At 40.4% G+C, this 24380-nt stretch overlaps 1 protein-coding gene across 1 annotated transcript in view; it reads left to right on the top strand.

Moving 5' to 3' along the window:
• LAMA4 (laminin subunit alpha 4) overlaps positions 1–24380 on the top strand; it is a 199998-nt gene that overhangs the window by 39310 nt on the left and 136308 nt on the right. Inside the window, exons 2-3 of the mRNA XM_007951567.2 lie at positions 9397–9498; positions 22136–22260. Of these exons, the coding sequence (XP_007949758.1) occupies positions 9397–9498; positions 22136–22260 (227 nt within the window). The remainder of the gene's footprint in view (positions 1–9396; positions 9499–22135; positions 22261–24380) is intronic.

Below are 24380 nucleotides of genomic sequence, written 5' to 3'. Positions count from 1 at the left end.
TGGTATTTACTTTGAATATGAAAAGTTAGGACATGTTAAGCTCTACATGAAAGACACAGAGCTGAAAGTGATCAACAGTTTGGAATTGCTTTGGGGACTACTTTTCAGATACTCTGTCTTTTATTTTTACAGACACAGAGAAAAAAAAATGACCTGTAAGATGCCTACATGTGTAATAAATTCATATGTTCTCAGAAGTCATTCTCCTTAGCAAAGGCTAAATTAGTATTTTTGAATATATTAAATTGAATTGTTGGATCCTACAAGAAATCCCAGAGATCTTAAGAACTGACTCTTAAATATGCCTATATTTTAAGCAAATGGAAGTCAGGACCTATAGGCTAAGTGAACATATGTTCCATATTCAAGTGACTTTTACTAAAACAAAAACTGAACTCACTGAAACTAAAACTAGAGCTAAAATCACTGTTCTGTAGAAACAAGGAAAAAGTGGATTAATGATACCAAGAAACCAAACCTACTATTGTTAAGTTGATTCTGACTTGTAGCAACCCCCATTGGGTTTTAAGGGCTGTCAACCTTTACAGAAGTAGATTGCCTCATCATCCTCCCATAGACCACCGACCTTCTGGTTAGCAGCCAAATGTCTTACCACTAACCAAACCAAACCAACTCACTGCTGTCAAGTCAGATCCAACTCATAGCCACCCCTCCTTGGGTTTCCGAGGCAGTATCACTATGGAAGTAGATTGCCCAACCTTCCTTCCAAGGATTGCCTGGTGGGTTTGAACCACCAGCCTTCTGGTTAGCAGTCAAATGCCTTTGGCACTACACCACCAGAGCTTAGAAGCATACTGTATGAGTAATTAAACATTAGGAATACAAATTTGGAAGGTAGCAAAGACTCTAGACACTAGGGAATAAACTTGTTGTTGTTGTTGTTATTTGCCATCAAGTCGGACCCAACTCATAGCGACCCCTCCTTGGGTTTCCGAGGCAGTATCACTGTGGAAGTAGATTGCCCAACCTTCCTTCCAAGGAGCGTCTGGTGGGTTTGAACCACCAGCCTTCTGGTCAGCAGTCAAGTGCCTTAGGCACTACGCTACCAGAGCTCCCTTATATACTATATGGTAAGACAAACATTTAACCAAGTGACATTAGATAGAACCATACCTAAGTGTTCCTATTTAAATACAAACTCGATTTACCAACAGATTTAGGAACAGAACTCATTCATAACCCAGGGACTGCCTTTACAAGTCGAATTCTATTAGAATAGCCATTGGTGCCGTAAAGCTTGCTCTTTTTGTAATGGAATTTTATTCCAATTAATTCATGTCAGCTTGTTGGAGTTGAAGATTAGAGTCTGATTCTCTTTGGGATATAAGTATTTACTCAGAGACCTCAGGAAATGTCTCACACTGTCTAATAACAGTTACAGGCTCACACCCTAAATCCCATCAATTTTTGCCATAGTTTGTTTTAATGGGTGATTAGGGAGCTCTGGTAGTATAGCGCAGGGTTTAAATTTCTTAATCAATCAAGCTTTTCAACAGAAATTCTAAAGCTCTGACAGATTCAGGATATCTGCAAAAATAGTGGCCATAGTCAATTAGTTGGCTCTTCTGTGACAGTATTTGGGCAGCACAGTGAGTTTTTACCTAAAATGGTATTCCTTGGCTTGATGCTCGTTTTATTTAATCCCTCTAAATGGCTATTAAGGAGCTCTGTGGTGCAGTGAGTAAGGCATTTGGCTGCTAACCAGAAGGTCAGCAGTTCAAACTCACCAGTTGCTCCAAAGGAGGAAGATGGGGCAATCTACTGCCATAAAGATTTACAGCCTTGGAAACCCAAGGTGGGTTGCTATGAGCCAGAATCAACTTGATGACAGTGAGTTTGGTTTTTTGTTTGTTTGTTTGTTTTAATGGCTTTTAGAAGTTTGCCATGACCAAAAGATGCAGACAGTACTAAACTTGAAAAGAATAAGATTTTAAAATTTTAAGAAAATATCAAAAATGTTCTATATAATGACTAGTGTTGGCATGGTTGACATGCTTTCAAAGAGACTTCTTTGAATAAGGACAAAAAAAAATATCAATCAGCTATATAAATATGATCCTCTTTGTTAAATAACAATCTTACTTCACTATAATTATATTTTATGAAATAATTGTGATAACATTATGAGCCTCTAGAAATAAGGACTTCTACAATGATATCATATATTCTGTCGTTCCCAGTTTCTTTAAGTATAAGTAGCACATGTGTAAACACAACACTAATTTCTTCCTAAGATTTTATCCAGTTCTAGTATCTATAAATATAGTATTAGTCAAGTACATGCACATTGATTCTTTTACCATAAGCTAGACTTCACACTAATCACAAAGTAAGCAAATGAGAATTTTCGCTCTTATTCTGCAAAGGCAGAATTGACTCTGATTAACCCAATCTTAATGTTAGAAAAGGAGGTAAGCTATAATATAAAGACAACTAATTATTGAGAGCTATAAAAGAACTACATATGAGTAAGTGGAAAATAATAAGTCAAAATGACAATTTGTTTAAAATAAATTGCTTAAAAAGTAAATATTCCCACTCAATGGTTTTCATGTATTAGTAACTTCATGTTCTTTTAACCATTGTATTTATCTTTTTAAATTTTTTCCTGGAGTTTAAAGGAGAAATCTTACATTATTTTATCCATTTTCAGTCTGCTTTGGACTGTTTATAATAGCAAAAGTTTGGAAATAACCTAAAAGTCTAACAAGAAAAATTTGGCTAAGTGTATTGATATAGCAGATGGGTAAGAGCCAAAGTTGGGAATCAAACAAAGGGTTTGAATGCTGGAACCACCATATATCATCTGTGTTATCTCCTGGGCACCAAATCTCTATGAACCACAAAATCAACACCTATCAAATGACGATAATGTAACCTATCTCATAGGACTACTGTGATGATGAATTGAGAGAACCATGCAAAGTAATGGATGCTGCTGTTAGGTGCCATCACGTCGGTTCTGATTCATAGCAACCCTGAGTACAACAGGATTAAATACTGCCTCATCCTATGCCATTCTCACAGCCATGGCTATGTTTGAGCCCATTGTTGTAGGCACTGTGCCAATCCATCTCATTGAGGGTCTTTTCGCTGACCCTCTACTTTACCAAGCACAATGGCCTTCTACATGTCCAAGGTACATGACATGAAGACTCTCTAAACTCACTTCCAAGGAGCATTCTAGCTGCACTTCTTCTAAGACAGATTTGTTTGTTTTCCTGGCAGTCCACTAGTAACTAATAAACCAAACTCACTGCCATCAGTCTTTTCCATTTCATAGGCAACCATATCCCACTAATAAACCAAACTCACCACCATCAGCCTTTTCCAATTCCTAGCAACCCTATGTTGTTGTTGTTGTTATTTGCCATCGAGTCGGACCCGACTCATACACAATAAAACTTCCCCTTAGGGTTTCCAAGGTATAAATCCTTATGGAAGCAGACTGCCTCATCCTTCACCCACAGAGATGCTGGTGGGTTTGAACTGCCAAACTTTTGGTTAGCAGTCAAATATGCCTTAACCCTTGTACCACCAGAACTCCTTGTCTGTTAACCAATACAGTGTCTTAAATATGATAGATATTCAATAAATATCCAATTATAAATGTGTATGTCAGCATGTTTTAGTAGAGAAAGAGCAAGATTGGGATCAAGCTGACCCCTTACAAAGTTGTGTGACATTGGGTTCATTCCTTAACTCCTTTGACCCTCAGTTTGTTCCTTTCTGAAATGAAGATAACACTACCTAATTCATAGCGTTGTTAAGAGCAAATGTAATCATGTGTATATTGCACTTAGCACAGTGATAATAGGCACTCAATTAATTGTAACTCTATAATCATTATCATCCTTATTACTATTATTGATTTCTTTAAAGACCAAGAAATCAAATCTACAAAGATTTCATCATCCAAGAGACCTACAAATCCTCTGAATGTTCTTTAATAACATTCATCCGTGTGTTTATACAGTTGTCTGCTGTGGAATGGTTTTCTCGTGTGGGAAAGAGGGTTTCCTGTAGCCTCTGGACATTGACTAGAAGGCTTCTCTTACTCACACACACCCAAACAAAACCCAAAACTGTTGCCAATAAGTGGATTCTGACTTATAGCAAGCCTATAGGACAGAGTAGAACTGCCCCATAGGGTTTCCAAAGCTGTAATCTTTAAGGAAGGAGACTGCGACATCCGTCTCCTGTGAAGTGGTGGGTGGGTTTGAATTGTTGACGTTTTGCTTAGAAGCAGAGCACTTAACCACTGTGCCACACACACACACATACGTACAAAATGCCTGGAAGAGATTAATAATCAGGAATGAAACCAAAAAATAGCTCAGCTTTCATTCTTGAGAATACCTGCCTTTTAATTCTATATCAAAGTTCATTTTGCCAGTCCCTGTAGAATTTCAAAAAGAGATTCATAAAAAAAATAATAATAGTAACAGGATTCTCTGGAGTCATGATGAAATGTTGATACAGAAAAGAAAAAACAGCCTTAAATAAGTCTTCCTTCAGGGTATTCAAACTTCCCTTGAACTATTTAACAACCCCATTGCAGGGAATCCTCTAAATTTCTGCAATATAAGGACAAAGGTACCAAGTACACATGTTCTAGTAGTGGCACTACAGGGTCCCATACCAGGGCCTCTGTCAGCCTATGTGGCACCTTTATGTGAATTTAAAAACAATATTTCCCCTCTGGCTAAGTGAATTGGAAACTAGAATGCTTTTTGATAGACAAAGCCTAGCACACAAGGACTTGGCCAGATTTCCACACCCACTGGCCCTGCCCTGTTGGCAGGGGGCCAGGTGCCTGCTTAAAACAACCCTACCCACACCTCCCTTTTTCTTCCTACCTCCCACAGTAAAAGGGACAAGTAGCCAAGTTATCCTTTACCCAAGGTCATAGAGTGGGATAATGACAGACTCTCTCACAGTGAAGCATCTTCTAAACTTGGTATAACATGAAGAATTCATCTTGCATACAATCCACTCTAGGCAATGGCTGCCTGCATTGTGTTGAGAAAGATTTGATACTACATCCATTCCTAACAGAGAGAGTGATGGATGAATAAGCAGTGTATTCCATTGGTTTCCTACAGCACCTATGCCTCAGATTGGCTGTCCTAACCCAAACCACTCAACTCACCTAATGCTCACTGACCCTGCTGGTTACCCGAGCCCTAGAGCTGTACCTCTATGCCTCTAGTCCAGCCAACAGACTCCAGGTCCACTTGAGCACCAGCCCAGATGTCGGCAGGGCTTTGGGATCCAGCGCACAGAAGTGCAGGAGCAAAGTAATTCCATGCATCTGGGCCTGATTCCATGGTCTGGGCTCCAGGCTGTCTCCATGACTTCCTCCTCCTTCTCCACCACCTCCTCCTCCTCCTCCTCTTCCTCCTCCCCCTCTGCCTTGCACATGCCAATTTGCATAGTGACCTGGTCTTTGGAACCTAGCCAAGTCTGTAAGTGAGGAGTGGGTGTAATGTTTTGTGAAACTCATTTCTGACTTATACGTATCTATGTACTGCATCACAATGAGAACATGAATTATTTTAAGATTCAAAAGTGTTTGGAGTTAAATGGTCTAAATTAGATTCTTTACACTGCAATTTTAGCATCCTTCCCTTTCTTTTGTTCTCTACTGTAAACTGAGAAAAGGTTTACCATCAACCACAAACTCCCCACTAAAAAGTATTTATTATGTCCTTCTCAGCCTTATTTATGCTTGCCTAGAAATAGAGTTTCTTTACTGTTTCCTCATGGGCCAATGAAGAAGTCTATATTAATTAATAATTCTCTACTAATCTTCCTCTAAATTGAATATAATAAACTTCAGTTTTCAGGTCCAAACAGGTGGCATTTTTATACTGTGAATGGTATACAGTGGTTCTTTCTTTACTTAGAAGAAAGGCAAGAGGAAATGGGTTGTGTAGCAGTCAGACAGACTTGGATCAGATAAAATGAAAAATTTCCTGGTAGCCAGGACAGTACAAATGACAATGGGTCAGTGGGGGGATGTGATGTGAAATATATAAGTGTGGAAACAAACCAGATTCTTATCTGTCTAGAATTCCTTAGACAAAGCCTGTCTGGTGAGCAGGGCATGGCTTCCAGGCATATATGCAATTTCTGCCCTGCATCATTGAAACACTGAAAACAAACATAAAATGCCCAAGCACATAAACCAAGAACAATCACACAGTGTTTCTCAACCGGAGCCCTAGTGGCATTTGAGGGTGGCAGCAATTCACTGTTGTGCAGGTCAGCTGGAGCATTGCAGGATGGTTTAGCATCCCTACAAGCCACTCAGTCTCATTGGGTCTCAGTTCCTCACCAATGAAATGAAAGAAAATAATGTGCCCTTCATAGAGTTGAGAGGATAAATAAAATAAAATATGAGCAGCACCCAGCACAGGGCCTGACAAGGAGAACTCATCAACTTCCTTACTCTTCTCTTTAAACTTTTAGGATTTAAAGAAATAGAAATTTTTAAGAGCCTAACCTTATGAAAGACATGGCTTTAAGTTGTTATACCACAGCCAATACTTCTGAAACTGTCTTTGTAAGTCTTTGTAGGAAAAATGAGGCAACTCCTCACCCTGAAAAGTAGTCATGCTTTTGTTTTATTTTGTCTTGGAAGAAATCGTTAGAGAGCTTTCCTCTCCCTTGTTGTTACTGTAGTTAGTTGCCACCCAGTTGACTGACTCACGGCCACCTTATATTGAACAGAATGAAATATCGTCTAGCCCTTCATCATCTTCATAACCACAAGTTTATTTGAATTCATTCTTTCAGCTATTGTGCCATTCCATCTCACCAAAGGTCTCCCCAACCCTCACTTGCTCTCTACTTCATCACACACGATGTCCTCCCCCAGCAATTGATCCCTCCTTATGATGTGTCCAAAGGAAGCAGGTCAGACAATGTTATGTTGTGATCCATTAGGTTTTCATTGGCTAATTTTCAGAAGATTGCCAGGTCTTTCTTTCTAGTCTCTCTTAGTCAAGAAGCTCCACTGAAAACTGTCTACCTGCTGATATTTGGAATACCCGTGGCATAGCTTCCAACTTCATATCAACACTCAAGTCACCACAATATGACAAATGGACAGGCCACAGCCTTCTCTCTTACCATTACCTAAAACGTTTTATTTTTTCTTGCAATGATGGGACTGTGTTAAGAATGTTACTCTTGTTGAAAGTGTTAGAAAAGAAAAAAAAAAGAACAAAGATTAGATATATATTATCCATCACTGAATGGGAGTTGTGATGGTTATGTTTGTATGTCAACTTGGCTAGGCCTGGTTGAGTGGCTGGGCAGCTGGATGTAGTATTCCCCATGATGAGACTGGTAATCAACGCCATGGTGGAATCTACTGGGAGCAGCTGAGTACCTGCCTTTGGATAGGTGGTCTGCTTCTTGTATATAAGGAGAAGCTTTGAGAATGGTCTCTAGCCTTTGGCACGCTTGGACCCTGCGTGTAGCCTTGTCGTTGCTCAGCAGCCTGCCATGCTCTGCTGACCTTGGGACTTACAATGGACTTAAGTTAATGGCCTGCCATGTGGTTTGGTAACTTCAGGACTATGCCTTTTTACTTGTCAATCTTGGGGCTTCACAGCCTCAGCAGCCAGCAGCTGTCTGAGTGAAGAAATGCCTCTAGTTCCAGTGGGCCGGGAGCAGGAGGCAGAGCTGGACCCCAAGGTTGAGGAGCTTTCACCCAGCCCCTAGAGCCTGGCACTTTGCACTTGGACTTAAAGCCTCCAAATTGTAAGAATAAACTCCTGTTTGTTACAGCCATCCCATTATCAATAATACACAGAGATGTATATTCTTATCAGAGCAGCATTAGGTAACCAGAACAGAATTTGGTACCCAGAGAGTGGGGTGCTGCTCTGACAGATACCTAAAATGTGGAAACAGGAGTGGAGTGCGTCCTTGACCCGAGACCCTGGCAGAGAGACCCCAGCATACGGCAGGACAGATGGCAGGACAGACGGCAAGACACCAGCATGAGAGACAGCAGGAGCAGAACCCAGACACCGGCATGAGAGATGGCAGGAGCAGATCCGAGAGAACTGGCGTGAGACAGCAACAGCCTTACCAGCCCACAGGGGAGAAGAAAGCTTGCTGCCTTTGGTTAGGTGGCTTCCTGGCGGAGTGGGTTGCCTTCGGGCATTAATTGGTAGAAAAGATAAGCATGAAATGGAGTAGCAGGTTGGCCGGCCCATCGACAAAAAAAGCCGAGTGCTTTTGGGGCACGGTTTTTCAGCAGAGTGGGTTGCTCTCGGGCATTAATCGGCAGAAGCGGAGAAACCAAGCAAACAGAAGCAGAGCTGCCTCAGCCTGAAAGGGTAGGACCATGGTCTTTGGGGGTGGAAACACCACAGCCCCCTAGGTTTCAGAGCGAGAACTTCTGAAGTGTGGGGCTGCTCGCTCACGTGTGCCAGTGGGATGGAGCCATAGCTGCTGCCCACGAGTGAGGGCGCGGGGCTGCCATGCCTAAGGGGGAGAGGAATGGGGCCCATTTATAGGCCAAGGGGGTGAGGTCGCCATTCAGGAACTAGGGGACTGGAGCCAGCCAGTGGAGGAGACCTGTACAGATGCCACCTATTGAAGATCTGTACAGGTACCAAGTTGACAAGGGGTGGAATTGTGATGGTTATGTTTGCATGTCAACTTGGCTGGGCCTGGTTGAGTGGCTGGGCAGCTGGATGTAGTATTCCCCATGATGAGACTGGTAATCAACTCCATGGTGGAATCTACTGGGAGCAGCTGAGTAGCTGCCTTTGGCTATGTGGGCTGCTTCCTGTATATAAGGAGAAGCTTTGGGAATGGTCTTTAGCACGCTTTGGCATGCTTGGACCCTGCACATAGCCTTGTCGTTGTTCAGCAGCCTGCTATGCTCTGCCGACCTTGGGACTTAAAATGGATTTAAGTTAATGGCCTGCCGTGTGGTTTGGTAACATCAGGACTGTGCCTTTTTACTTGTCAACCTTGGGGCTTCTCAGCCTCAGCAGCCAGTGGCTGTCTGAGTGAAGAAACGCCTCTAGCTCCAGTGGGCCGGGAGCAGGAGGCAGAGCTAGACCCCAAGGTTGAGGGGCTTTCACCCAACCCCTGGAGCCTGACACTGCACTTGGACTTAAAGCCTCCAAATTGTAAGAATAAACTCCTGTTTGTTACAGCCATCCTATTTGTGGTATATTCTTATCAGAGTGGAACTAGGTAATCAGGACAGGAGTATAAATAGTTTATTTTACTATGTTTTGTAAAGAAATGTATAATTTTATTATCTTCTCTTTTTATTCCTCTCAGAAAACAGACCAAAATTGATTTTTTCAATAACTAAAATTTTTGACATGTCTGTTTCAGAAATGTGAAGCTGGCTTCTTTCGTGCTCTGTCAGGAGAATGTTTGCCCTGTGACTGTAATAGCAATTCCAACGAGTGCTTGGATGGCTCTGGATTCTGTGTGGTAAGTTGAGGACACCTGTCATTCTTCACATATTTCACTGGGCCTTTGCATCTTACATGGGTATAAAATACTCTTTCTGGATGTTTGAGCTACCCTGGAGCAGGCTCTTTTCTTACCCGTCACCCTTTCCTGTCAAACACATCATGTAAACTACTTATAAGTTGTCACCAAAGCATACGTGATAAATGTGCTACCATGAGGTAACTACCTCCCCATCCTTGGCCCCTGGTTTCCTACTGTAGGTCAACGGTAATGAGAGTTGGAAATAATACACAGAGAAGGAAATCACCCATCCACATTCCTCCATAATAGTATACTTTGCCATATGTTTGGCTTCACTCCACAGAAACCAGGAAAATAAAACAGTTGCTTCATAGCTTGTTTTAGAATTTAAGATAATCAGATCTATAGATTAAAATTAGTACGAAAAAGCATTTAAGTTTTTTGAACCAAATGGCTAATGAAAATAAAACCGTTGGCTCTGTAGTCTTTGTATTCATGCATCCAAGAGACTTGTTTTTTCAACTGAAGTGGATTCTCTAGTAGACTGTTCTTCAGTGAAGCATGATGGAGATTTGTGAAGGAGACCAGAACTCTTTTAGCAGAAAAGTGCTTGCTACTTTTGTCCCATTTTCACTGAATGGACTGACAACTTGGTGAAAATGGGTGTTTATTTCCCAGAGTGGCTTCAGTAGACAATATACAAGGCATTTTTATAGACTCATGCCCTAAGATCATGCTTTTTCATTTGTTGTTTTGTTACTGTTATTTTATTTTTGTTTGGTTTTGTTTTGTTTGATGAGGTATTTTGATACAAGTTCCTATCAGACAAAAGAGGTTTTCCAAAACTGCAAGAATATTTTTGCATAAGCTACAAGAACACTTAATTAAATCCACTTATTTACCTCAAAATTAACATCATTGTCCCTATTTTTAGATGATTGTGATCATAAGTGGCCTCTAAGGTATGTACATGAAACACCCCACTTTACTCACTCATTACAGTAGGATGCAAATTAGAACTTTTTCATTTATTTTGAACCTAGAAGTTGTCATTATTCTAGGAGCAAAGAGAATTAAGTGGTAAAACAGGAAATATTGCCATCTCTGTAGTTTTTTGTTTAGTGCTGATATTTCTGCTTTCCCCTTCCCCCATCTTCTTAAATAACCATTCCATCCAGGATGTTCTCTGTTGTGGTGTAGGCATATGCAGCTGCCAAAGTCTGCCCCTTTCTAATGCTTCCATCTCCGGTTTCCTGTTATTTTAATCCCAGTGACATTTGAAAATAAAATATATATATACCCATGGATACGCTTGGACTTACAATATACATCTCTGATAATTTGACCAATTAAAGGCTCTTTGTTATTGCTTTTATTAACCTGTAAGACCATAGAGACTTGCAAGCCTATCAGCTGCTGCTAGTCAGGCAGTGATTAAATGGAATACTAAACGCAATTAAAGCAGAAAAAAGTCCTTCCTGCCAGTGCCTATGGAGACCAGTGACAAAGCCACTCTCCTTTACAATGACGTTGCCAGAATAGGAGCTAGGATGGCTTTATCTTTGGCACGAGCTTCAATGAGGCACACTAATATGATTCCTTCACAGTTCCTGGGGCATGCCCAGTTCGAATAAATATGTGGGAATGAGTTAAGATGTAAATATGTATATGCACATGTAGAGAAGCTGTTATTCTATCTGCAATTACTTTGTTTAGTGACAGAAAATTATAGCAAAGAGAGATAACCATCCTACTCATGTAAGTGGTTATTCCTCCATCCCACCCTGTTGTTGTTAGGTGCCATCAACTCCAACTCATAGTGACCCTTTGTATAACAGAATGAAACAATGCCCAGTCATGGGTCATCCTCACAATCCTTGCTATGCTAGAGTCCATCCCATCCTACCCAGAGGGAAATATCTTTTTGTTCTCTGATTAAAGTGATATATGTTCTATGTAAAAGTAATAACAACACTAAATACTATATACTAAATGTGATATATACTGTGTATTAAAAAAAAAAAAAAAAAATTCACTGCTGTCTAGTTGATTCTGACTCACAGCGACCCCTCCTTGGGTTTCCAAGGCAGTATCTCTATGGAAGTAGATTGCTTAGTCTTCCTTCCGAGCAGTGACTGGTGGGTTTGAACTGCCAGCCTCCTGGTTAGCAGTTAAATGCCTTAGGCACTATACCACCAGAGCTCCAGAGAAATTTGTTAGGCCATGCAAATTGAAGGAATTGAGCACTACGCTCTGGTAGCGTAGTGGCTAAGGCACTTGACTGCTAACCAGAAAGCTGGCGGTTCAAACCCACTAGCCACTCCCTGGAAGGAAGGTTGGGCAATCCTACTTCTGTAGTGATACTGCCTTGGAAACCCAAGGAGGGGTCCCTATGAGTCAGGGCTGACTCGACGGCACATAACAACAACAACAACATACTGTGTATGATATAAAAAAAAAAAAAACTCCCGTCAAGTTGGATCCAACTCATAGAGACCCCTCCTTGGGTTTCCAAGGCAGTATCGCTATGGAAGTAGATTGCCTTCCTTCCAAGGAGTGGCTGGTGGGTTTGAACCATCATCAGCCTTCTGGTTAGCAGTCAAGTGCCTTAGGCACTATGCCGCCAGAGCTCCACTGTATGGTATGCAAAGTGAAAATCACCCACAGTCCCATTCCCCAGAGCTACATATATGAATATATTATGTCTTTTAAATTAATTTAAAAATTAAAAAAATGTAATTTGTACTTTTTTAAATATGAGGGGTAGAAAGGGCTTGCAAATATAGAATGAAAATTTTGTCACTTAGGTGGCATTATTAAGCCTATGTCACGATGGACTCAACTTGAGTTTGTTCTGTTTCCTTTGGAGTCCCTTTTCCCAGTTACTGACCAATCAGGGTCAGTTTCTGAGCTCCAGTTCCTTCACATCACCTCAGTCTCAGCTATCAGGGACCAGTAAAGAAGCAGCAGGCTCCACATTAGCACTTCCTGGTAGATTGCAGTAGACACCAGTTTTCAATGGTTCCTTCAATTTGCATGGCCTAACAAATTTCTCTGGAGCTCTGGTGGTATAGTGCCTAAGGCATTTAACTGCTAACCAGGAGGCTGGTGGTTCAAACCCACCAGTCACTGCTCGGAAGGAAGACTAAGCAATCTACTTCCATAGAGATACTGCCTTGGAAACCCAAGGAGGTGTCGCTGTGAGTCAGAATCAACTAGACAGCAGTGAATTTTTTTTTTTTTTTTTTGAATGAATTTCTCCAAGGAGTCCTAGTGGTGCAGTAGTTAAGCACTCAGCTACTAACTGAAAGATGAGCAGTTTGAACCCACCAGCTCTTCTGCAGAAGCAGGAATGGATTATCCAATATGCAAGATAAGCACAGGTTTCCTTGTGTTTATTTACTAATTTCCAGAGTCCAGAGCTCTGGTGGAGTCAAGCCTAAGGCATTTGACTGCTAACCAGAAGGCTGGCGACTCAAGCCCACCAGCCACTCCTTGGAAGAAAGGTTGGGCAATCTACTACCATAGGGATACTGCCTCGGAAGCCCAAGGAGGGGTCGCTATGAGTCGGATATGACTCAGTGGCAGTGGGTTTGGTTTTTTGGTTTAGTAAACAGTTTCATGTTTTCACCACATGTGGTGAGACTCATGTGAAATTGTTCACTACAGATTAGTGAGTAAGCACAAGTGTTGTTGTTATTGTTATGTGCCATCGAGTCAGACCCAACTCATAGCAACCCCTCCTAGCACAAGTAAGCCCACGTTTACCTTGCTTACTTGGTACTCCATCCCTGTCAGGTACTGTAAATTTCTCTTTCTTTCTCTCTCTCTCTCTCTCTCTCTCTCTGACTCCAACTCATGATGACCTCATGTGTGTCAGAATAGAACCATGCTCTATAGAGGGTTGGTTTGTTTGTTTTGTGATTTGGGTGAAAGTTTACTGAGCAAATTCATTTTCCATATACATTTTGTTTCATGACATTGTTTACAATCCCCATGATGTAACAGCTCTCTTCCCACTTTCTCGCTGTAGTTACCTTTTCCCTGTGTCCTTCTTTCCTATGTATCCCTGTGCTGTGAGCTGTCTCCCTGTGCAAATACTGCCCTTCTGATCTCCCATGGTTGATTGTTCTAAGGAGTGTACCTGCCTGGTGTAAATGTCCACCTTATTTGCCTATCTTTTGTTTGGCTGGAAGTCATGAGAGTGAGTTCAAGTCCAGGCCTGAATAGTTACTAGGGGCCATAGTCTCAGAGGTTTCACTAGTCTGTATCAGACCAGTAAGCCTAGTCTTTTTTATGATTTTTAGTTTTGTTCCCCATTGTTCTCCCACTCTATCCAGGATCTTCAGTGCTGATCCCTTTCTAAGTGGTTGACAGTGGTGACAGGGCACCATCTAGTTCTTCTGGTCTCAGGGTCATGTAGGCTGAGGTTCACATGGCCCACTAGTCCCTTGAACTAATTTTTCTTTGCTCTGGGTGAGGAGAGACCAATTGTGGCATTTAGATGGCCACTTGCAAGCTTTTAAGACCCCAGTGGCTACTCAGGTGCTGTAAATTTGAAAAAAGTCTCCGATTTTATAGGAAGACGCTGTGGGGCTGGGAGAGAAACAGATGCCAGCCACACCTAGAAGCAGGAATTTTGATACAGTGAAAAAAATGTGAAATTTTTCAGTACAAATTAGTAAGCAAGCACAAGTAAGCCCTTGTTGCCTTGCTTATTGGGTAATCTGTACCTTATTGGGTAGAATGATGTGGCAGTCTGCTTCCTTATAGATGTACAGCCTTAGAAACCCTATAGGGCAGTTCTACTCTGTCCAGTTACTATCTAAAGAGGTAGTGTTTAGTCTTTAAGGAGAAAGTCAGGAGTCCAATGGCAAAAACTAGAGTGGAACAAACCTGGCTTGAGGTTCACCACTGGCACAGGACTCCTTAGGGATCCTTTGTTTAAAGGATTTGTTTACTGAGTTCATTCATCCATTTAATATGTAAACATATACTGAGCATCACATGAACATTTATGTACCAAATATTACTGTAGACTTTCAGTTAAGTTGCTCCCACTGTGTGGGACCAAGGGCTGCAGGAACAGAACACCTATTTGAAATTGCTTGTGGACATTGCCAATGTCATGAAGCCCCAGGTACTAGGGCCATAGGAGCTTTGGAAACACATGCAGAATCCACTTCTAATGAAAAAGAGATTTAAACATCTGTGCTAGCATTGTCGAAAAAAAACTCTAAATCTGAATCAAACTATTCATATGTGAAACCATTGAAAGAGTTGCAAAAATGTCATCGAAATATAGAGGGGAATACACCAAACTATTAAGTATTACATCTGGCTCGTGGAAATATGGGTGGATATTATTTTCTTCTTTTTACTTTAGAGTATACCAGTCCAAACATTCTACAACTGCTTATAGTAATTTTATAATTTAAAATTGATATTGATATTCAGATGGACATCTATCCTGCCCTAAGCATAAATGGAGAAAGGAAGTAATCCAATGTATTGAAGGCTAATGAGTTTATTAGTCTTTCAAGAAGACTAATAAAGCTCCAAACTCGCTGCCATCAAGTCAGATCCGATTCATAGTGACCCCTCCTTGGGTTTCCAAGACAATATCTCTACAGAAGTAGATTGCCCGGTCTTCCTTCTGAGGAGTGGCTGGTGGGTTTGAACTACCAGCCTTCTGGTTAGCAGGCAAATGCCTTAGGAACTATGCCCCCGGAGCTCCTTTATTGGTCTTAGAGACTAATTAAAACTATTCAGTAAAGCAAAGATAGTACATCTCTAATTTTGGGGGCGGGGGAAACTAGCATTTTCCTCATGATTTTCAGACCTTCCTTTATTACATGTATAAGGCATTTGACTGCTAACCAGAAGGCTAACAGTTCAAACCCACTAGCCACTCCTCAGAGAGAAGGTTGGGCAATCTATTTCTGTGCCTTGGAAACTCAAGGAGGGTCTCTATGAGTCGGATCCGACTTGATAGCAGTGAGTTTTTAAGGGACAAATCAACCATATTAAGTTCCTGTAAAACTAAGCATGTGTGACCAATAAACCTGCATACTCGTTAGATAGATGTCCAAGAACAAGAAGAAATTCATATTTGTCTAAAGACTTCTAGTTCCTGTTTTACTTGAAACCATAAAATTTATATCTAGATCAAATGCATATTCATTTTGAAGTTTTAACAGTCTTTCAATCTATTGCAAACTTGGCAAAACAAGAAATTTTTAAAATAGTAATCAATCTGTTTCCATGCTACCTATAGTTTTAAAACAACACCAGAATATTTCATGTCCAAAGAATGCTAAGGATATATAGCTTAGAGCTTTGTGCCCTCAACCATATGACAGGAAGTGAATGCAGATAAATCAGTTCACTCTACATTTTGAGTCCTTTCCCTCTGCTACCCAGAACTTATTCCAACTCTTATATTCTCTACCTGATTAAAGACAGCACCATTCTGCTAATCTCTCATACTTAGATGCCTCAGATTCTTCAACAACTTCATTTTCCTCTTCTCCAACATTTGTTTTAACGTTAAATCCTGCCAATTCAACCAAGGAAGGAAACTCCTCTCCTACAAACTCCCATTGCCTTATGTTACACCCACAAGTCTCCCTCCTCCAACCACTGCCACAGCCTCCCACGTACTCACCAGCTCTTCTTCCTCTAGTCGGTCTTCCACACTAGCAGTAGAGATGTATTTCAAAAACAATCTGATCAAGGCCTTCCTCTTTCTAAAATCTATGAGTTTCATCTCCAGCCACACTGAACTTCTCACTGCCACATAAATATGCTCTGTACCTTCACAGTCTGTGCCTCAAATTGGCTTCCCTTCTTCTCTACCTGAGATTTCTTGCTTACCCTTCGAGGCTTAGTTTAAACAACATCACCTTCATTAAATCTCTCTAACTTTCTTAGAAAGAGCCAGAAGAGACATTTCCCTTCTCTTTGTCCCCTAGCAGGTATATGCTGTATTTATACCTCAGTTACAGCATCTAGCATACTGTATTATTCTTGGTTTACCTCTCAGTTTCCTTCACAAGACCCTGGATTACTCAAATGCAGGAATCAGGTCTTCTTTATTTTAATAACAGTCATCAGTTTCTGTCATGATAGTTTAATCTGGGTTTGTTAAGTGAACAAATAAATTGAATCACAAACTAACTTAATTTCAAAAGTCTTTAATTTTATATTATGAGCCACTTGGATCACTCCTTTCTTGCAATAAAATGTACTGTCTTGTTATGCCCAGCACAAGCAACTAGTAAATGTTGTCATTAGCTGCACTGAGTCAGTCCCTGACTCATGACAACCAATGTACAATTGGACAAAATGCTGCCCAGTCCTGCATCCCCATGATTGGCTCCAAACCAGACCAATTTTTGAAGTAGATCACCAGGCCTTTCTTCCTAGTCTGTCTTAGTCTGGAAGCTCTGTTGAAATCTGTTCTGCATCGTAGCAACATAAGAGCCACCACTGACAGAGGTATAGTCGCTGTGTATGAGATATGTTGGCCAGGAATCCAATCTGGGTCTCCTGTGGAATGTGAGGATTCGACCACTGACTCTCTGATATCACTATAACAAACAAATAGTGCTTCCTGTACTAGGAGTTTCAATCTAGATTCTTGTTTCTCTGAATATAGTTCAGACCAACAACATTGGCAATACTTGGGAGCTTATTAGAAATGCAGGCTCTTAGCCCTCACCCCAGACCTCCTGAATCAGTCTCTGCAGTGTAACAAGATCCTAGGTATGCACACTGATGTTTAAGAAGCATTGATCTAGATAGAGCAGTAGTTTTCAAACTGTTTGGTCTTAGAAACCCTCAGTGCTCTGAAATACTATTGAAGATACCAAAGAGCTTTGGGTTATGTAGATTTTATCTATTGATATTTACTGTATTTGAAATTTAAATTGAGAAATTTTTATAACATTCACTTATTCATTTAAAATAACAATTTTAAACCCTTTATAATGTTTTTACAGAAAAAGAAATTCTACAAATTAAAAATCTTTTTAATGTCTAGCTTAATAGAAAGGAGCTCTGGTGGTGGAGTGCCTAGGACATTTGACTGCTAACCAGAAGGTTGGTGGTTCAAACCCACCAGCCACAGCATGAAGGAAACTGGGACAATCAACTTTCATAAAGATCTACCACCTCGGAAACCCAACAGGGGTCACTATGAATCAGAATAGACTTGATGGCACTGGGCTTGGTTTGGTTTAATAGAAGGCAGCCGGAGTCTCATCTCTGCTTCTGTGTTCAGTCTGAAGTGAAATGTCATGCAGTTTCTTAATATTGTTTTCAGAATAGTTTTGACCTCCCTGAACATACTTTGAGAAGCACTGATCAAGACAGACTATAGTTTTGCATTAAACATGCTGACAAACCACAGGAGGATGAACCTGATCCTTTCAGGCCTTTTTCGTACGTCATGCTGTGCTGTGGCCAAATTAGTGAGCCATAGTTTCTCATGTGGAGACACAGCTGGAGTCCAAATGTCATTCCTAACACTATTCTGTGGAGCTTTAGTAGCGTAGTGCCTAAGGCATTTGATAACCAGAAGACTGGCAGTTCAAACCTACCAACCACTCCTTGGAAGGAAGGTTGGACAATCTACTTCCATAGTGATACTGCCTCGAAAACCCAAGGAGGGGTCGCTATGAGTCGCTATTCTTCGATTGTCCAAATGCAGCTTTCTTAACCACACATCAAAGATTCAGAATGCTTTTCTCATTTTTAAGTGGGTCCAGTTTTAATTTTCAAAAATAAACCATTCCCCCTACAGCATATTTATTGTTGTCATTTTTTTATTTTCTGTGTTTTAAATGGCAAAGCACTGGACATAAAGGGATACTTGCAATCTCAGATTCAGAATTAGAAGTGATCTAGTTTAAATCTTCATTTTACAGATCAGGGAAAGGAGACCTAGAAAGATCAAGTGCCTTGTTCAAAGTCACTCAGCTAGAAAATGAAAAAGCCTCAAGCACTCTCTCTGCAATGATGTTCAGTGATGTCTTTTAAGGAATATTGTTAACATTCCCTTATGATGGTAGATCAGGAAAGTCATATCTGCACTCTGAGCATTTAGAGGCTGAATAGGATTTGGTAGCTTTGCCCTTGAGGGTAATTGCTCCCTATGGCTGCCATGGCAGAATCAGAGCCTGACAAGGATTCCAAAGCATCCATCCAGCCATAAAGGGACAGAATTGGGGATTAGCTCATTTTTTGTAACCTAATAGGTATTTCCACACAAAGAATGGCCTGACACCTTACAACAGGCTTATTTTCTTCTTCACAGATGGGTTTTGTCCATCCAACAAGGACTCAGACAAATTTGGCCCCAGTCTATAAGCAGTCTTGCCAGACTGCTTATGGCTTAGATTCATGGTAGGCAGATAAATTGGGCAAGGCTTGTTGGTTTTCCCCGAGATGAGAGACTATTACTAATTTGGAGTTAGCTTTGGCTGCATATTAATATCCTTTGCTTGCTCCAGACACTAACTTACCCTTTCCTTTATTTTTCTTTTACTAATTTTCCAACAAAATTAAGGCTAAGGCTACCTTAGCACCAGGCACAACATTCAGTATTGTGACGGAATTATGTTAACATACTGTTGCCTGAACATCGTACTTCATTTTTCAGAGTTTCTCATTGGTGTGTCAGGCAGTCTGAACAGGCCCTTAAATTCTGTTCTGCTAACATAATTCCAATCAGGAGCCAAAGATTGTCCATCCCTAATGGCTGATCAAATGCTCAAATAGTATTCCATCAGGATAGCTTCTTGCCCACATGAGGATTTCTCCCTTTGGGGAAAAAAAAAAAAAAAAGATTGTAGCAAAATACATAAAACATTTGCCTTTTCAGCCATATTTATGTATTCAATTCAATGACATTAATTACATTCACCATACTGTGCAATCATCACCACTTGCAAGTTTTTTTAGTTACCCTTGACAGAAACTCAGTATCTCTTATACAATAATTCAACCACTGCCATGGAGTCGGATCTGACTCATAGTGACCCCTTCTTGGGTTTCCGAGGCGGTATCACTATGGAAGTAGATTACCCAGCCTTCCTTCCAAGGAGTGGTTGGTGGATTTAAACTGCCAGCCTTCTGGTTAGCAGTCAAATGCCTTAGATACTACACCACCTCATATAATACCCTTCCATTTTTTCTCCAAACCACCCCTGGTAGCTATTAATAAATTTTTATCTCTATTCATTTATTTATTCTGATTATTACATGTAAATGGTATGGTAGTTAAGTTTGTGTGTCAACTTGACTGGGCGTGGCTGGGCAGCTGGATATAGTATTCCCCACCATGAGACTGGTAATCAACTCCATGGTGGAATCTATTGTGAGAAGCTGAGTAGCTGCTTCCTATATATAAGGAGAAGCCTTGGGGAATGGTCTCTAGCTTATGGCATGCTTGAACCTGGCATGCTCTGCTGATCCTGGGACTTTCATCAGACTTTAATTAATGGCCTACCATGTGGTTTGGTAATATCAGGACTGTGCCTTCTTACTTGTCAACCTTGGGCTTGTCGGCCTCAGCAGCCAGCAGCTGAGTGAAGAAAAGCCTCCAGCTTCAGTGGGCCGGGAGAAGGAGGTGGAGCTGAAGCCCAAGGTTGAGGGGCTTTCACTCAGCCCCTAGAGCCTGGCACTTTAAACTCAGACTTAAAGCCACCAAACTGTAGGAGAATAAACTCCTGTTTGTTCAAGCATCCCATTCGTGGTATATTCTTGTCAGAGCGGCACTACAGAACCAGAACAAATGGGATCCTACACTATCTGTCCTTTTGTTCCTAACTTATTCCATGCACCATGATGTTCATATGTATTTTAACATGTATCAGAACTTCTCTTTAGGAATGAATAATATTCCATTGTATATATATGCTGTATTTTATTTAATTATACATCTCTTTGAGTCCCTGCTTTCAATTCTTTGGGATTGAAAATTACCCAAACAATCCCATATGATCCAGTGGAATTGCTGGATCATATGGTAATACTATTTTTAACTTTTTGAACAACTACCGTACTCTTTCCCATAACAACTGTACCATTTTACAATCCCACCACTGACAGATGAATGATTTCTCCCTTTTGACTCATTTGTTAAGCTTCATTTAAAACCCAAATAGTTACTAAAATTATCTGACATCTTTTAATTCAGGCATTTTATGGCTTTGTTTTGGGAAACAAACTTTTCTCCAGCAACATTGGAGAAGCACTATAACATGGGAGTTAACAGCACAGCCTCTGGAGACAGGTTGTTTAAGTTTAAATACCACTTTTGCCATCTACTAGCTGTGTGACACTGGGCAATTTACTTAACCTCTCTGTGCCTCTGTCTCTTCATATGTAAAATAAAGAGGGAAAATAATAACCTATCTTAGGGTTATTGTAAAAATTAAATATTTAGGATGCAGCACATAACTATTATTCTGAGCCCCAACACAAAACATAAAGGCAAAGAGCCCACTACTGCCCCATCTTGAGTTCCCAAAGGTAGCTCCACAGAACACTGAAAAAGTTTTTCTGTTAAAGTTCCTGAACATTGATGTTACTAAGGGATTTATTCAAATAAGAGGATGCTTTTTGGATGAGATTCTAACAATATAATTTTTCATTAAAAACTATTTGGTGAATGTGACGATGTAGTGCTGATGGCATTGCCTTGTGTAATCCAGTCTATTCCAGTTGGATAAAAATGTTAGTGTTGTGTCTTATGGAGTGCAAGTTAGAAATTAATCCATCAGCTTGCAAACAGCTACAGTGCCTACTCCAATCTGGTTGATGGTAATATGACACTGAAAGACAGACCCTGTGTGGAGGAGGGGGTGTGAGGTGACTAGTACAACAGATGATGATAGTACAATGTGGGTAATGGAAGGAGAGAGAGATCAGGGAGGGAGCACCAGGGAGGACGTCCTGGCAGTTTTGAGGCCTAGTGCAGATCTAGAATGATGAACATATGATCCAGGCACTAGGATCAGCCTTTTTTGTACCTTTATTCTTATTCAACTCACAACAAATGCAGAAATTATGCTAAGAAACCAGCTTCTATCTCTGTGTGTCAATATCCAAAATACCAGCCCATTATCAGAATGCTTTTTATCTACCTACTATTCCATTTGTTTCAGTCTGTGCATTTTGTTCTGCCAAGATCACAAATCTGTATTGTTCCCATTGTCATGACTAAGCACTTGACCAATGGAGACCACAACCAGTCATATATATTTTTTTTAATTCCATATTCATTCCAACTCAGTAAACTGGTATTTCTGAAACATCCAGAATTTGGTCATTCTATATATTGTTCTGAATTAAAATGAGTAACTGATGAAAAAATCCCTTCTGCACACAAACTTTAAAGAGAGTCCCCAGGCTACCAGTACGCACACTGAAGTCCAGGAAGAATTCGTCCACTGCTTGTCCATACTCTAGCACTGATTGGGGCAACGTGCTTCCTCTAAGCTGCCCAGTACTGATGTACGCCATCTAATCTACCAGGTCTGACATCCCCTTTGTTTGAAGTTCTCAGATTTGTTATCTATAAAATTTATTTTGTCCTTTTTCAATTTTCCTATCTTTTGTCTCATAGAACTGCCAGCGAAACACGACAGGAGAGCACTGCGAAAAGTGTCTGAATGGTTACATCGGAGATTCCATCAGGGGAGCACCCCAATTCTGCCAGCCATGCCCCTGTCCCCTGCCCCACGTGGCCAAGTAAGTTCTAGAGAAAGATGGCCTATCCAGATACTTCTACTGCTCGACACAATTTGTTTCACCCCATCCAGGGTTCTAAGAGTTTTGTACAGTCAAAACTGAGTACATCAAGTTGAGATGAGACTGCAAATGGTACAGGAAAGTTTCTGGCATTAATACACATTTGGGAGAACTGAAGTATTAGCAGTATAGGTGATGACTCTGCTCCTAATATATTGGAGTGCATCATAAGATCAATGAAGTCACACAAATTTTGTAAATGAGTTTAGTTTCATCTTTTCTGGGTTGTCCCATGACATACAGAGACCACAACTTGGTAATGTCAATAAATCTAAAACACTAAATCCACTTCCATTGAGTTGATTTTGAGTCATAGTGACCCTACAGGACTGGGTAGATTCTCCTCATAGGGTTTCCAGGCTGTAAATCTTTTACATCTTTCTTCCCTAGTATGGCTGGTGGGTTCAAACGGCCAACCTTTGGTTAGCAGCCAAGGGCTTTAACTATTTTATTTAAGCACCACGGCTCCTTGTAATGCCAACAGATTTGTTATAATACAATATATTCAGTAGTACTGTTTCTTCTGATTCTCATGGAGTTGAAATTTCCTTGTATGTGGAAGCCAAATAGGCTTTTCAATCAGAATTAGAACACAGATTAACACAATTTATGCATTCAGTCACTCCAGACATACAAGATTTCTACGAAACCTAATCCTTGCTCCTGGATGTATTTTGATTTGAGTGAGAAGTTAAAGAGAATAGACCAGTATCTTAACAGAAATAATGGAATTCATCCAGACATACATGTATAAACCTTGTAGTGAAGGTTGGCAGAAAAGACATGGCTGGCCACTTTATGGGCTTAAAAATGACAGATTTAGAGTTGAAATGGTGTAGTGGGAAGAGCAGAGTCTCTGGGTGGCGCTGTTAACACACTTGGTTACTAACCAAAATGTTAGAGGTTCAAGTCCATCCAGAAAAAAAGACCTGATGATCTATTTCTGAAAAATCAGCCCTTGAAAACCATATGGAGCATAGTTCTACTCTGGCACAATGGGATCTCTATGAAGTGGAACAGATTCAACAGAAAATGAGTTTTTTTGTTGTTTAGTGGAAATGGATCTAGATCCAGTTCCCTGCTTTGTCACATGATAGCTGTGATCTCGGGCAAGTTACTATGTGTGTCTCATTTCCCACGGGCTTTAGAGTCTGGAGAAGTAGATTCAGGTCTTGGTTTCATTCCTTGATTCTTTTATCTGCTTGTAATCTCATCTTTATCCTTAGTAATCAAAGTGGGCATGAGGATTTGTCTCATAAGGTTGTGAGGAGTAAACTATAATAATATGTGTGGAATGTTTGAGTTGGTGCCTTGCAAATGGTAGATGTTGGCTTTACTGAATGCATACTCTATATTTTTAGAGCGCATTTTGCTTGCTCTATGTCAAGCATTGTTCTAAGTACTTAGATATAATACTTATATAGTTGGTAACTATTGCAAAGATTAAATTAAATAACTCATATAAAATTACAAATCTCTATCCCTCTCTCTCAAATACATATACACACAAAAAAAACACACACACACATATTCATAAAGAGAAAAGAAAGAAGATGACAACTAGATTTATCCCAATCCTTTTTCTTAATTGAAAACCAATATCAAATAACATTTTACCTAATAGCTTGGGATTTGTTCGAATCTTCTGATGAGTTTAACAGTCAGTGAAAAAGGCAGACATTTAATAGCCCCATTTTTCTTCAGAAGACATTAAACTGCCTCAGCACTTGCTTTGTGATTTTTCACATCTGATAATATTAATAATGTGTGTAAAATGGATGGTAGAGATAGTGAGAGTAGAAAACTCAAATATTAAATGTTCTGTTATGGGCATATTAAATGTAAATATGCCCAGATTTATGAGGCCACTCTACCTCATCTAGGTGTATCCTTTAACTGTTCATTAATATTCTGCTCTCAAATATTAGGCATACACATGTCTAATATTGTTGGGGTGTTTGTGTGTGTGGAGCAAGTGTCCCAGGGCAGGCTGCTGTAAGCTATCCCAGGAGCAGTGGAAGGTGGGTATTTGCATGAATAGAGCAAGGAAAAGAAGTCCA

The sequence above is a fragment of the Orycteropus afer genome, unplaced genomic scaffold, assembly GCF_000298275.1.
Source record: "Orycteropus afer afer isolate SDZICR_OR568_19922 unplaced genomic scaffold, OryAfe1.0 scaffold00299, whole genome shotgun sequence".
Lineage (NCBI taxonomy): Eukaryota > Metazoa > Chordata > Mammalia > Tubulidentata > Orycteropodidae > Orycteropus > Orycteropus afer.
The sequence above is the reverse complement of the archived record's forward strand: the minus strand, read 5'-3'. Positions and strand labels throughout refer to the sequence as shown.